The 13,550-nt window shown below is 39.4% G+C and overlaps 1 protein-coding gene across 2 annotated transcripts in view; it reads left to right on the top strand.

Moving 5' to 3' along the window:
• INTS4 (integrator complex subunit 4) overlaps window positions 1-13,550 on the top strand; it is a 31,956-nt gene that overhangs the window by 1,994 nt on the left and 16,412 nt on the right. For both annotated transcript variants that reach the window (XM_056496529.1, XM_056496539.1), the window contains exons 3-13: window positions 964-1,081; window positions 1,763-1,869; window positions 2,071-2,256; window positions 3,447-3,497; window positions 4,137-4,225; window positions 4,474-4,594; window positions 5,104-5,175; window positions 6,192-6,366; window positions 8,415-8,620; window positions 10,855-10,997; window positions 11,928-12,043. In XM_056496529.1, the coding sequence (XP_056352504.1) occupies window positions 964-1,081; window positions 1,763-1,869; window positions 2,071-2,256; window positions 3,447-3,497; window positions 4,137-4,225; window positions 4,474-4,594; window positions 5,104-5,175; window positions 6,192-6,366; window positions 8,415-8,620; window positions 10,855-10,997; window positions 11,928-12,043 (1,384 nt within the window). The remainder of the gene's footprint in view (window positions 1-963; window positions 1,082-1,762; window positions 1,870-2,070; window positions 2,257-3,446; window positions 3,498-4,136; window positions 4,226-4,473; window positions 4,595-5,103; window positions 5,176-6,191; window positions 6,367-8,414; window positions 8,621-10,854; window positions 10,998-11,927; window positions 12,044-13,550) is intronic.

Here is a 13,550-nt window from a genome sequence, read left to right as displayed (position 1 = left end):
GCTGGTCAAATAACACAGATTATTTGTGCCTGAAGTGTTTTTTGTAGCCTGTATTAGAAGAGAAACTCATGAACCTGCAGACAGGATCTGGCAAGAGCACAGCCTGTTACAGAATCCAGCTTTTAAAAATACTGCTTTCAAAACTACCATAGCTGATATTATTTTACTTACAGACAAAATTTTCAAAATAACATGTTTCTTAGTACTCTGTAACACTTGCATTTTTCCTGATCATCCAGAAACCTGACCCTGAAATCTGTAACTGCAGTGGAAGTTATATGATGATTTATTTGTTTGTAGTGTCATTGTTTTGTTTAAGATAGTCCTGTAGCCTCCTGCTCCTCCATCCCTATATATTTTGGTAGGGTATTATTGGGTGTTATATTCCCTATACAGTCCTGATGACAGTATTCATTGTTCAAACGCTTCAACCCTAAAATAAAAAATGCTTCTCAGTTCAATTGAGAAAGGGATACTCCCTTGGGTTTCACATTTGTCATTTGAAGGCTGTGTGTGGCACTGAAGTCCCTCTTAAACACTTGAAAGATGTAACAGTTGTAACTGGGAAATTTCTTGTTGAAAGGTGGGATATTTGTTATTGTAATATTTCCACACCTCAGTGTGCAGTGTTGCACAAATGCTTGGGTAAGATCCAGGTGTGGCATCCAGATGACTTTTTGCCTTTCTTCTCTGCATTTGATATCCTTGGCAATACAATGAAAGAGGGACCATCCAGTTATGACCAGAAGTCTTATAGAAGCCTCAAAATGAATCTTTAAAATGCATGAACTTTTGAAATTAATTTTAAAGGAGTACTGATTGAGGCTTACTTATGCAATTATCGCCTGTGACAGCATTTGCTGTTTCTTAAATGAGTAGATGTATGTAGATAATATATGCTGTTCTCCTTTTTTCTTTAACCTTGCTCTGTTGGGGATTTTTTTGGGTGCTGCTTCCTTCCAGGAGAATGATGCCTCTGTAAGACTGAAGATTGCATCCTTGCTGGGGTTGTTGTCAAAGACTGCAGGATTTTCCCCAGACTGCATTATGGATGATGCCATTAACACACTTCAGAATGAGAGTAAGTCTCACTTTTGATATGGTGCTTGAGATCAAGGTGGAATCGTGCTGTCAAAGCATTTGGGACAGTGGCTAGGCCTTACATCTCAGGTGTATGACTGGGAATTGCTGGTTAGAGTATTTATTTTCTGTTTTTTGTGAATGATGACAGATAACACCACATTTTGAGGAGGAGAAGAATGTTTCTCTGACCTGCCTGCTCTATATCTTTGTTCTAAAGGAGTGTAAAATTTGCTTTTGCATCTCCATCTTAGAGCTGTTGCTTCTGAAGTTCTCTGTTCTACAGGACAGTTTTCCTTAAAATGGGAATGTGTTTGAAGAGGAGTTTTTTTTATATCATGCTAGACGCAAGCTATTCAAGCTGCATCAAGAGGAGTGTAGCCATCAGGTCAAGGGAGGGTATTACACCCTTTTACTCAGCACTGGTTAGGCCACACCTGGGATACTTTATCCCATTTTGGGTTCCCCAGTGCCAGATTAGTGCTGGTAGGATTGAGTGAGTTCAGCAAAACCACTGAGGTGGTAGAGGACTGGAGTATGTGATGTACAAGGCATAGCTGAGGGAGCTGGGCTAGTTCAGGCCTTGAAATTAGAAGGTTTCAGGATGGCCTTCCAATATGAATATGTAGCTGGTAAGAATTCAGCAAAGTAGTGTCTAGCCTTTTACTCTTCTGTTTTGCAGAGTCTCACCAAGTCCTTGCTCAGCTGCTGGATACCCTGTTAGTGATTGGCACAAAACTCCCAGATAATCCATCTGTCAGGATGAGGCTGGTGGAGGTAGCCTGCAAGGTAAGGAGGCCTCCCTGGGCAGGGAATTTTTGTCACTGCCACAAGAAAAAAGAAAGGTAGCCAGTATTTAAATTATTTTAGTTTTTCTCAACAAAGTGTTACAATACTAACATTAATAACTACTAGGAAACAGCTCAATGTTTCTAAGGGCTGAAAGAACAATAAACATCCAGTTACATCTGCTCATCTCTTGTTCTGCAGCATCTGACAGATTCTTCTCATGGTGTGAGGAATAAATGTCTTCAGCTAATTGGCTGTCTTGGCCCGGTGGAAAAAGGTGTTGCAAAAGAGGCTGAAAGCCAGGCAGCCAAAGATGTCCAGAAGATAATAGGAGATCATTTTAATGATCAGGACCCTCGAGTTAGAACTGCAGCTATAAAAGCCATGGTAAGTGTAGCTGGTAGTGTGGAAGAAATGGTTTGGGGTTGTATAAGGAAGCTGAGAGAGGGCTGCAAACAGATCCAAAGAGGTTGGTTTAGAGGTTATTTTAATTAACTTAGTAGAAGCCTGTTTAGCATATCAAAATTACCTGAAAAAATAAGCTAGGTCTTGAAATATTAGACTAACATGAGATCTCAAAGGGCTATAGCTGAAGAAGCTTTTCAACTTGTTTGTTCTTTTGAGTAGGCTCTTTCTTTTAGTGACAATTTTTTTTTTTTATTTAGTATTGGTTACCAGAATGACAATAAACCAATAGTTCTCCAAAATGCAGTAGGTATCTGCTTATCATAGGGAACCTGTGTGATAAGTCCAGAAACAATTTTGCTTGTTTTAAAGCGAACATTTATGTTTTGCCTCATGGTTACATTCATTAGTCTCTAACTGTTCACGAGACATACTATATACTGGGGTTTTTATGTGAGGACCCTTCATAAGGTTTTAACTTTGCAGAAATGCAAACAAAGACCATGCATTTCAAAATATTGCTCAATGTGAGTTGCCTGTGAGTGTATGGGGATACAGAAGTTTCTCTGTTACCCTTAAAGTTTATAACAATGTTCCATCTAATGTGATGATCAACAAGGATCTTTGAATTAATGTTATTAAACTCCAAAGAAAGAAGGAAGATGCGTTTGAGGAGATCAGATTGCACTTGAGTCTCTCTGAAATCTCCCTCTCCTGGATGTTATACTTTCTCATCCTTCTGAAAAGAAACAATGTAGGACACTTTGCTGTCCCTGTGGTTCAGTAATGGAAAGATTTACATGGCATGAAAACTCATTGGCAGTGCTACTTCTGGATCCATGTTTCAGGAATGGTAGTAAAGTAATTAATTATCTGTTTTAATTGTGGTTGAATATGGCTAACACTAAAAAATTATTTGAAGGTTGGAGAAAGAGAAAAAGAATTTATACATACACTGCTTGTTCAAAGTATGAATGACTGAAACTAAAAAATTAATACTGAAGTCAAGAATATTATTTAAAATACTTATGGTCAAGGTAATGCAATTTTTTAATTATAGCAGCAATCAAGAAATGCAAGCAGCTCAAACAGAAAAACAGTGATGAAAACTTAGTCTGTGTCCCTTAAACCTGTACTTACACTTTTTTGCATATATTTTTTTTCCCCTGTAGCTTCAGCTTCATGAAAGAGGATTAAAGTTACAGCAAGCCATTTATAGTCAGGTAAAACCTGTACTTGTTTTGTGCTTGTTTGCATATCTTTCTTTTTGAATTCTCTGGTGGTGTGTTTTGTGAGGAGGAGGGCACTGAGCAGAGGAGGGGTATTTTACACTTAGCGTGCCAGTATTCCTTGTCATATGGCAGTGGAAATAAAAGGGTTTTTTGCATCCATTGTGCTTAAATGCACTAAAGCATATGCTTTGTTATATATGGTTTGTTGGGGAGGTGATCATGGGAAGGGCAAGGCATGATGAGGTCATTCCTGTCATCTGGCAGACGTAGTCTGGAACTCTTAAACCCTTGCTCGTTGGAGTGTGCCCATGAAGCCTGTATTTGTTGTATCAGTAAAGCTGTTCATCTGCAGCCTTTATCAAATCAGTTCTATTGCTGACTCACATTTCATCCCCCTTGCATAGTACAGGCAATTCAGGGGTTTATAACATGTGCTTGATTGTCTTGATTAGATCTAGTCTGCCTGATCAAACTTGGAAATACTAGGGAGTAGCAGGGAAGTCTGGATTCATCTTGATTTTTAATTGGTCCTAACTGTCTTGTGGTAAGGATGCTGATTACTTTGTGGGAAGTGAATGCCATCTCAGGTGGGGATGTTTCAGGTATATTGGACTATGAATGTTCTTCCAGGCCTGCAAGCTGTTGGCAGATGATTACGAGCAGGTGCGCAGTGCTGCAGTTCAGCTGATTTGGGTCCTCAGTCAACTTTACCCTGAGAGGTATGTCCTGCATGCACTGTCCTCAAAGTACTGGCTAGGTAATCATCCTAATCCTGAGAGTTTCATGCTAGTAGGTCTGAGGAGGAGCTTGATGTGTACAAATGGCTGATGCCTGATGAGAATGCACTGATGGAGTGAAGTTTTGGCTCCTGGCATTTGTTTCACATTCGTAGCAATTCAGCATAGTTGTTTCCTATTGATGCCATGCAGTATGGAATGAAATCAACAAACTGATTTCTCTATGTCAGCATCGTCCCGATTCCTTCTTCTAACGAAGAAATTCGCTTGGTTGATGATGCCTTTGGAAAAATTTGCCATATGGTTAGTGATGGTTCCTGGGTTGTAAGAGTACAAGCTGCAAAGTTATTGGTAAGTTGAATTCTTTTCTTCTCTAGCAGACAATAGTTTCTCTTAAGTTACTTTACTTTTCGTATATGCTTGAAAAAAAAAGAATGGGAGGATGTTGAAGACTGTATAGATAAATTTCTCCCAAAATTCTGAGATGAAAGGAATGAGGGAGGTTGAGAATACCCAACAGTTTTTCAGCTCAACTTTGCAGTGATTCTTTCCTTGAGAGTAGATGGTTGAGCATTAAGGAAGAAAACAAATCCTTGTCATAATTCACTGCCTGTACTCCTCTACCAGAGGACATGTGAACCAACTGAACTCAAGAAAAGCCATATTAACCTCAATGGGAAAATAAGATGTTCTGACTCTTAAGTTCACTTTTTTTTAGACTCTCACATACAATAATGTCAGGCATGCATAAAGCTGTTAGAATGAGGGATATCTGGATGCCATGTTTGGATAAGTCAGGAAATTCTGTGGTACAATTTAAAATAATCGTGTTTCTTCCTTTTGATTTTTTTTTTCCTTAGGGTTCTATGCAACAAGTTAGCTCCCATTTCTTGGAGCAGACCCTTGACAAGAAGCTCATGTCAGATCTGAGGGTATGTAAATGTTTGGGTTTGTTTTCCTGTGTGTAGGTACTAGAATCACACAAGAGGTATGTTAATATTGAGTGTGTGTGTTCACGTTGTCCTTACCTGAGGGCTTCTGGGAGTTAATTGATGATGACAGATTTTCATTGACTGAAGTCAATGAAGCAATTGCTGGTTTTAGATTTCATTAACCAAGCATGTAAGAAACAGCTCTAGGCAAATCAGGTTTTGCAAGAACTGAGGGTTAAACATTTGTGGTGCTCTGATAGTTTTTCGGCTAAAAGCTTTGCTTATTGTGTATGGAAAGATTGCATCCTAGTTCTAGGAGCAATCTCTTGGAAACATCCTTCAAGATCTGATCTAAAAAGATCAACATTTCAAGAAACATGAGTAGCTAAAGGCTACTCAGCCCTGTAAACAATATTTTTCAGTAATATTCCTTCCTTAAGCAACGTACTAAAGGTTATATTAATTTTTTTCTGTCTACAAAAGAATAGTGAAGAGCTGCTGATTTTTGTGTGCTGCTTTGTAAAGGTTGTTAAAAAAAACTGCTGCACAGCTTTATTTACAGTGCATGGGAAAAAGAGGCAGACTAGCAAGCACACTGAATGAATATCCCATTTTACACATTGCTGAACTCTGGCTAGTATTGATAGCATTAAGGTATTTAATTGCAGTTTAACAAGTTGAACTGTAAAGTGATAGCATTTTTGCAGATCACTTATTGCCTTCTTAACTAGATGGGCCTTTGTTCTGACCCAGTTTGGCTGTTTTCATAAGAGTTGTCTAAGAATATGTTAATTAAATCATATTTGTTGTTATTCTTTCCCTACATTAAAACTACAAAGAGTTACTGGCAGTTAGAAATAGCCATAAAAGAATATGTACTGTTTGCTTTTCTTAGCACTTGCATGTGTGTCAATGTCTAAGCCTCCAGCTACATCTATTTTCAGATCCAGTTTAATATTTTGTTCAATCACCTTTTGAAGTTTACATGGTTGTAACTGAAATGCTTGTTTGGACAGAGGAAGCGCACTGCACATGAGCGAGCCAAAGAGCTCTACAGCTCTGGGGAGTTTTCCAGTGGCAGAAAGTGGGGAGATGATGCTCCCAAAGAAGAAATTGATACTGGTGCTGTGAACTTGATTGAATCAGGAGCTTGTGGGGCTTTTGTTCATGGCCTGGAAGATGAGATGTATGGTGAGTATTAACTGGCCATGGAACAGCTAAAGGGGGGAGATGGGTGTTGGCTGATAAGCATCATTGTGATCTCTGATATGACAGTTGTTTCAGAGGCACTCTAGTGTTGCACAGAATTTTGGGTAGAAATGTTCAGTTGAGGAGCCAAGAGCAAGTAGCTTTTCATAAATGATAAAATTTTAGTAACATGTGCCAATAAGTGGTTGCTTCTGATCTGCAGAAACCCACTGGGATTATTTTTTTGTTGTTGTTGACTTAAATTTAACAGTTGCAAGTGGCCATAAATTGGCAGAGTTAGTTGCTGCTGTTCGAAATTGGTGTTTTGTTAGCAGGAAGGAAATTCATAGAATCATTTATGTTGGAAGATACCTCTAAGACCATTGAGTACAAATGTTAGCCTAATACTACCAAGTCCATTACTAAACCATGTACCTAAGTGCCACATCCAGATGATTTCTGAACACTTCCAAGCATGGTGATTCCACCACTTCCCTGTGTAGTCTGTTCCAGTGATTGACAACCGGAATATTTTCCCTCATATCCCACCTAAACCTCTCCTGGTACAGTGTGAGGCTGGTATTTGCATAAATCATGAAAATTCCAAGCTCTGAATGTTATTTTTGAATTTGCCTTTAATGTTACTGGAAGGATGAGGTTAAGTTAAAACGCGTTAAACCACTGTAACAAAAATATTGTTGTAGATTGTGTTGTAAAAGTGGATTTATTGTTCCATGAGGCCTGCAAATAAATGCACATTTTACCAGTAGGTGAATTTTCCCTGAAGCTTGAAAGTGCACCTTTTTTTTTTCCTGACTAACAATAAAAAATGTTTCACTGGTTCAGCCCCTTGTCTGATGAAGCATGTTCTCCAGTTTCTTGTGCCACAGGTTTGTGTCAGTATGATGCTGTTGAAGAATGTGGATAAAATGAACAAATGTGAAATACACACAGATCTCCCTCTCCACTGCAGCATTTTTAAATACTGCTGAGCTCTCCCTGACTGGCAACACTGCTTCATGTCTTGAATTCCATGTTGTAACTTAAATCAGAATTAGTATGTCAGCTTATGAGAGCAATATTGGTGAAATGTTTCTCTTCTCTTAATACCTAGGTCTTAATGACTGTGGAGACTCAGAGCTGTGACAAAAGCTTCATTACTGAGCAAGCAGGGGTCTTGCTGTCTATGCATTTTGTACTTGATCAGAATCCTCAGGAGTCAGATATCTTCTTTAAGAACAGTAGGCCTGAAAGCTCCACACAAGTAAATGTTTTCAAGATAGCTAATTCAAATGAAAACTAGAAGTGTATTTAAAACAAGACATCAGATTAATTCCTATTTTTATGATCCTAGCACATAAGTGTTAGGGAAGCTAATGAGGATGATTAAAAGGAAGAGAATCTCATCTCTGCCTTACCTTGTTATATTTGGGTATTCTTCAAGTTTCTGCAATGTTTTACATAAGTACACTCAGGAAGCTTCCTGATGCTTTTTTTACTTTAATTCAAATAATTTTAATATTTAGGTGGCACCTTTTCCCTTTGTTTTGAGGAATCTGAGGTCAGAAAGCAGAAGACTCATTCTGCAAACTGCCAAAACGTTGATTCTCTGGGGCCTTTTAGCAATTCATAAAGTGCTACGTAGCAAGTTAAAAATGCAGTGAAAGCTCCAAGCAATTAAAATGTCAAGAAGAATAAAACAACTGCAGTTTAATTAACTAAATTAATTTTCTTAAGATACCAGTATTAATGCTATGGTTGCAAAACACACTATGAAATATGCAGTATTTATTGATGGGTTGGAGACCTGTTTGTTACCTGCAGGTCCCTTTTGCAGATGCTTATGGCAGCAGCAGTGGCTGAAAGATTTGCCTGTGAAAAGATTCCCAGTGGGTCCCTGCTTAGGCTCTGTTGCCCTCAGCATTTCCTTAGCACCTCCTGTCCTTAGTCCAGCCCTTGAATAGTACAAGACCTCACTGTGGGGTGAATGTCCTTTTAAACCAGACAGTTTTAATTAATTTACAGTTAATTCTCTGCTCCTCTTTCAACAGAGGTTCGAATCGCTGCGGTTGAAGCCCTGTGTATGTTGGCTCAGTCCTCACCTTCTTTTGCGGAGAAGTGCCTGGATTTTTTGGTTGACATGTTTAATGATGAGATTGAGGAGGTCAGATTGCAGTCAATACACACAATGAGAAAAATTTCCCACAATATCACTCTGCGGGAAGATCAGCTGGATACTGTGTTAGCTGTCTTGGAGGTAAGAAATTCTTGAAGAGGGCAAGAATTGCTCTCCTGCTTGCTTTGGGGTGCTTAATTATGCACTGCTAATCAGTCCCTTCCTCTGACAGCAAACCCACCCTTTTTTTGGTTTTTTGACTCTTTGAACCAAAAGTTCCCAAAATCTGGTAGCTTGTAAGCACCAGCACAGCAGAATACTTCTGAAACAGACAAACCTCTTCCTGTGATCACTGTGCTGTGGCCTCCATGTGTTTCCTTCTGTCTTGTGTTGTGGTCCAGCACTCTGTGCACTTCATATTGCATGCAGCTTCATTTTCTTTCTGCTTCCTTGACTCAGCTGCTTTGGCTACACCTTTGCTCACCAAGCAGAGCTGGCCATGGGCCAGAGATCTTTTTTCTGTTTAGAGTGTTTGTCAGTGTGCTTTGCCATATAATTTTGAGTTTTCCCAACCAGCATCCTCCTAGTCAGTGTTCAGACAGGATTCAGGGAATAGCGTGAGGCAGCTGCTCTTCCTGGTTGATGAGGTTGATCCAGGAAGAGATTTTGGCTGTAGGAATGGTACTGTGTCAAACTGCTTCTTCTCAGACCTGATTTATTTTCTGAGCTATAGCCCCTGAGGCATTTTTTTTTTTTCATCTGCTTGTGGTAGGCAAGTTCCTGTTTCTTTTGGGAAGTGCCTTGGGAGGTGCTGCAAATCCACTGTTTCAGTCTCTTCACCTTCTGTTTCCTTGACCCAGGGCAGTAATTTCTACTCTCAATTGTGCCTCAGAAAGTAGCAAACTAATTAAACCTAGTTAATCAGTCTGTAACAAATGCTGTGGAATATGATCTAACTTTACAAATGCAGCAATGAGCTTTAGGTGCCTCACATTTTTGTCATTATTTACATTTGCTTAAGCTGGGGACCTGTGCATTGAGGTGTGAAAATGTCCTGATTAGGCTGGGATTTTCTGTGCTGGTTTACCATCTGTGATAAACCCTGTGTGTATTGTTTATATTATCATAATTATTATCAGGCATTCAGATGCTTAAGTATAGAATTATTAACATTTTAATGGATTCATCTGATTCTGAAAGATGCTTGGTGCTTTTCTGTAAAATCCATCTTCCAGTACAAAAATAAAGGATGTGGAAAAATACCATTAACTTTGGTGCCTAAATTGGTTCCAGCAGTGTAAGTATGGAACACCAGGGTGTTGAGGGTAACTTCTGTTTTCACCCCACTGCTTTCACTTTATCAGAATAATTGGTCAGAAAAGTAAGGAGTATCTGGTACAGACTTTGGAATTTGCTTTCCCTGTTGTCCTTGATCTCAGTTTCTGTTGAGTTGTGCTTATCTCTGTCCCATAATGGTCTTTTGCCTTGTTTGTCTGTGTACCACATTTCTGGTGGGTTTTATTAGTGGTCTGGAGTAGTTTTGTGTCTGTGGTCATTCCAGTTCTTAGAGTTTGTCTTCTCTGTGGTCATAGTCTGTCTCTGACCAACAAAACCCCTTTGATCATTTGAATGTGTTGACTGTTGTTTAAGAGCCTTTAGAGGATTGCTCTTTCTTCTTTTTGTGATGAATGAGCTGTTGATACTTAGCAAATTATAATTTAGAAAAGGTAAAATCCACCACTGAAAAGCATCCAGTTCTTGCATCCTATCAAATTTTCATGATGTGTCCAGCAGCTCTAGGCAAATGCTGATAGCAAGGAATGTAGTGATACATGGATATGGAATGTCAAGGTGGTTTTTGGCAGAAGGAATGTGATTAATTCAGCTGAATATTCTAGTCTGTCTAGCCATTGACATGTCCTCAGTGCTTACTCAGACCCTCTGGAGGCTGGTGACTGGGCTGAAAGCCTGTGGAATTTAGCTTCCTGGGTTGAAAACAATGAAAAGCTGCTGTGAAAATGCTGAAACAATTTTTGGTGATTGTTTTACTGAGTTGCCCAACACCCTCGTTTTCTGTTACTGCAAAGATACATCACCCAAACCAAGTAGTGGTTTTCGCTCTGCTTGAGCAGGTGAGCAGTTCCCATTCATTCCAGTAAAGGAAGCACACAGGGGGATGAGACCAGGAGTGCCTGCAGCACTTGCCTGGTCTGTCACTTCAGCTTAGCTCTGGTAACTAGAAACAGGCACTGCTGTTCACAGACCTCATTTATTAACTCAGTCAAGGAGCAGAGACTGCCACCTTTAAAGTAAGCATGTATGCAGGTTTGTTTCTCTCAGCACTCAGTGGTGTCTGGGTTGGGTTTTTATTTTAGGATTCTTCAAGGGACATTCGGGAAGCACTTCATGAACTGTTGTGTTGCACCAATGTTTCAACTAAAGAAGGCATCCATCTGGCACTGGTGGAGCTGCTGAAAAACCTGACCAAGTATCCCACAGACAGAGAATCCATATGGAAGTGAGTGTATTCAGTGTCCTTGTGTGTCTTTTTACTTTCCTCTTCTTTTTAGTAAGTGAGGTGCTAGGAAATACTGAGCTCGCTAAGGAGGTAACAGGTATTGCAGGTGTACAATCCTGTTACTCTGTAAATATATACCTGTTCATGACTGGTGTGGAAACTCTGGGTTGTTCTTGCTTGTCAGTACTTGCACTGGAAATCCAGAGCTGATGACCACTTCTGGAAATGTCCCCCTATTCCAGGCACTCAGTGCATTCACAGAAAAGATGCAGTTTTCGGTTTAGAACCTCATCTCTTCCATGCAAGTGTTTTTGCTCACTTGACATTGTGTTAAGTAGTAATATTTACCAGCAGTTGACTATATCTGATGTGATAAGTGGGTTGGCCATGTGGCATTGTACTGTCAGAGGAATTGTTTTGTGTAAGTAAAAAGAAGGAACTCTTGTGTCAGATTTTTTGGTTGTTTAATGGAAGCAATAAAGGGAGTGGTGGTCCACGCACATGGTTTGAGATAGAATTCTTAGATATTACTGGAAACACTTACGTTAGCCTGCTTTGACTCCCAGTGTACTTTTACGTTGTTTTTGGGATTTTACCTCCTATCTTCCTTATTTCTGAAGGAAAAAAAAAAAGTACTCATCCATTAGTCTTTAGTATAAAAGCTTCCTGGGTTTTGTAACTCAAGTGTTAACTATTTTGTGGACAGTTTAAATTTTTTAAAAAATTATTACTGCTTGTCCTTTCAGTTTTCTTGGATCCTATAAAATATTAATGCAAATGGTCAGTTGTAAAGAAACAGTGAGCTTGCACAGCAGGATTTTCTTGCTGACTGTCTAAAAGTGTTGTTGTAACATAAAGCAGTAATGCTTTAGAATGTTGTATTTTGAAATGTGCCAGCTTACTAACATGTATTTCAATCTGTATTTCCAGATGCTTGAAGTTCCTGGGAAGCAGGCATCCCACTTTGGTGCTTCCATTAGTCCCAGAGCTGCTGAGCACACATCCGTTCTTTGACACTCCGGAACCAGACATGGATGACCCAGCCTGTATCTTTATTCATGAAGCCAGTTGATAATTTTGAGTGTTGTGGATTTTTATTTATGGTTTCGTGACTCTCACATTTCTTCAACCATTTCTCACTGTAGCAGACAAACAATCCCGTGCTTCTTTCTGAATCCCTTTGCATTTAGTTTGCTACTCGACAAGTGATGGAAAAACTGTTAGCTGGAACCATCTTCATAAGTATCAGTGGACTATAATGCTTTTCTTTTTATGCTGTGATGAATAAGCAAGCAATTTGTCAAGGTTTAGGCTTTGCAGATGAGCCCTTTGATGTCAAAACATTTGTCTAGTTCACATTAATTCTGAAGATGCTTTAGCTTTTAAATAAGAAGACTATTTTTCAATGTCTGTTTTCTTTTTAGGTAAAACTTTTGCTGTGCTCACTGCTGTGCAGTTTATAAAACAGCACCACCTCTAAGTACAGCAGTGCCTGAATCCCCATAATGCTTTGAATTTTTCATCTTTCTGAAACAATTCAATATCAGAAATCCTTATATTAATGTTAGATCTTCCAATGCTTTAGAATACAAACCACTATTGGTACACCATTCTCTTCAAACAGGAGATGCCTTGGAAATAATTTTTCCATTGCTATTCTCCTTGCTTCCCTTCTGTGTGATGGCAGAACATGGTGTTATTTCTGATGCATGCTGAGACACATCGGGCTGGAGCCTTCCTCTAGAAGCTGCTCCTTGTTTTTCTCACCAGTCACAGGCAATTGACCAGAATTTCTACACAGATTAAATTAATGCCTTGTGAGGATGGAAACGGATTAGAATCAGGTGGAGAGAAATGAATCTGTAATTACATGGTTTAGTAATAATTTGAGTAAAGTTGTCTGTGAGTTGAGAATTAAAGGAACATTGCAGGGGGAAGAATGCTGTTGTTTAACTCAGTGCACCTTCCTGCCAGGAACCAGAGAATATTATGTTAGAAAATGTTTTGGAGGTAACTTGCCACCAAATTTTACAGAGGCATATTATGTAAAGACAGGCCTGTGAGCCAGAAGCTGAGATAAACCTGAATAGTATGTTTCCAGTGTAAACTGATATTTAAAAACATGGTTTTGTTTGCTTCAAAGCACTTAGGAAATTTGAATCGGAGCTTATCCTTGGGATCAGCCTTGTTGCAGGTGTCAGCCTTTGGGCTAACTTCAAAAACCTTTGGCTTCTCTTTGTTTCTGCAGGTCTAACTGTGAAAATGTGTTTTCTGTTTCAGAATTACCTTTCCATGTTTTATTCTTTGGGTTGCTTAAAGTCTGTGTAGAGTGATGTTTTTTGGGGCATCTTAGGTAATGCTGCAATTTTGAAGACTTGGCGGTAAATGTGTAATTTTGGATGCTGTTAGGGCACCAGAAAACTTGAGCAACATGCTCTAGTGAGAGGTGTCCCTGCCCATGGCAGGGTGGGGTTGGAACTAGTGGTCTTTCAGGTCCCTTCCAGCCAAACCTCTGATTCTGTGGTGCAAACTGGTGAGAGCAGTGTAAGCTGT

Source organism: Oenanthe melanoleuca, chromosome 1 (genome assembly GCF_029582105.1).
Source record: "Oenanthe melanoleuca isolate GR-GAL-2019-014 chromosome 1, OMel1.0, whole genome shotgun sequence".
NCBI classification, from domain to species: domain Eukaryota; kingdom Metazoa; phylum Chordata; class Aves; order Passeriformes; family Muscicapidae; genus Oenanthe; species Oenanthe melanoleuca.
This window is presented reverse-complemented; position numbering and strand designations above follow the sequence as displayed.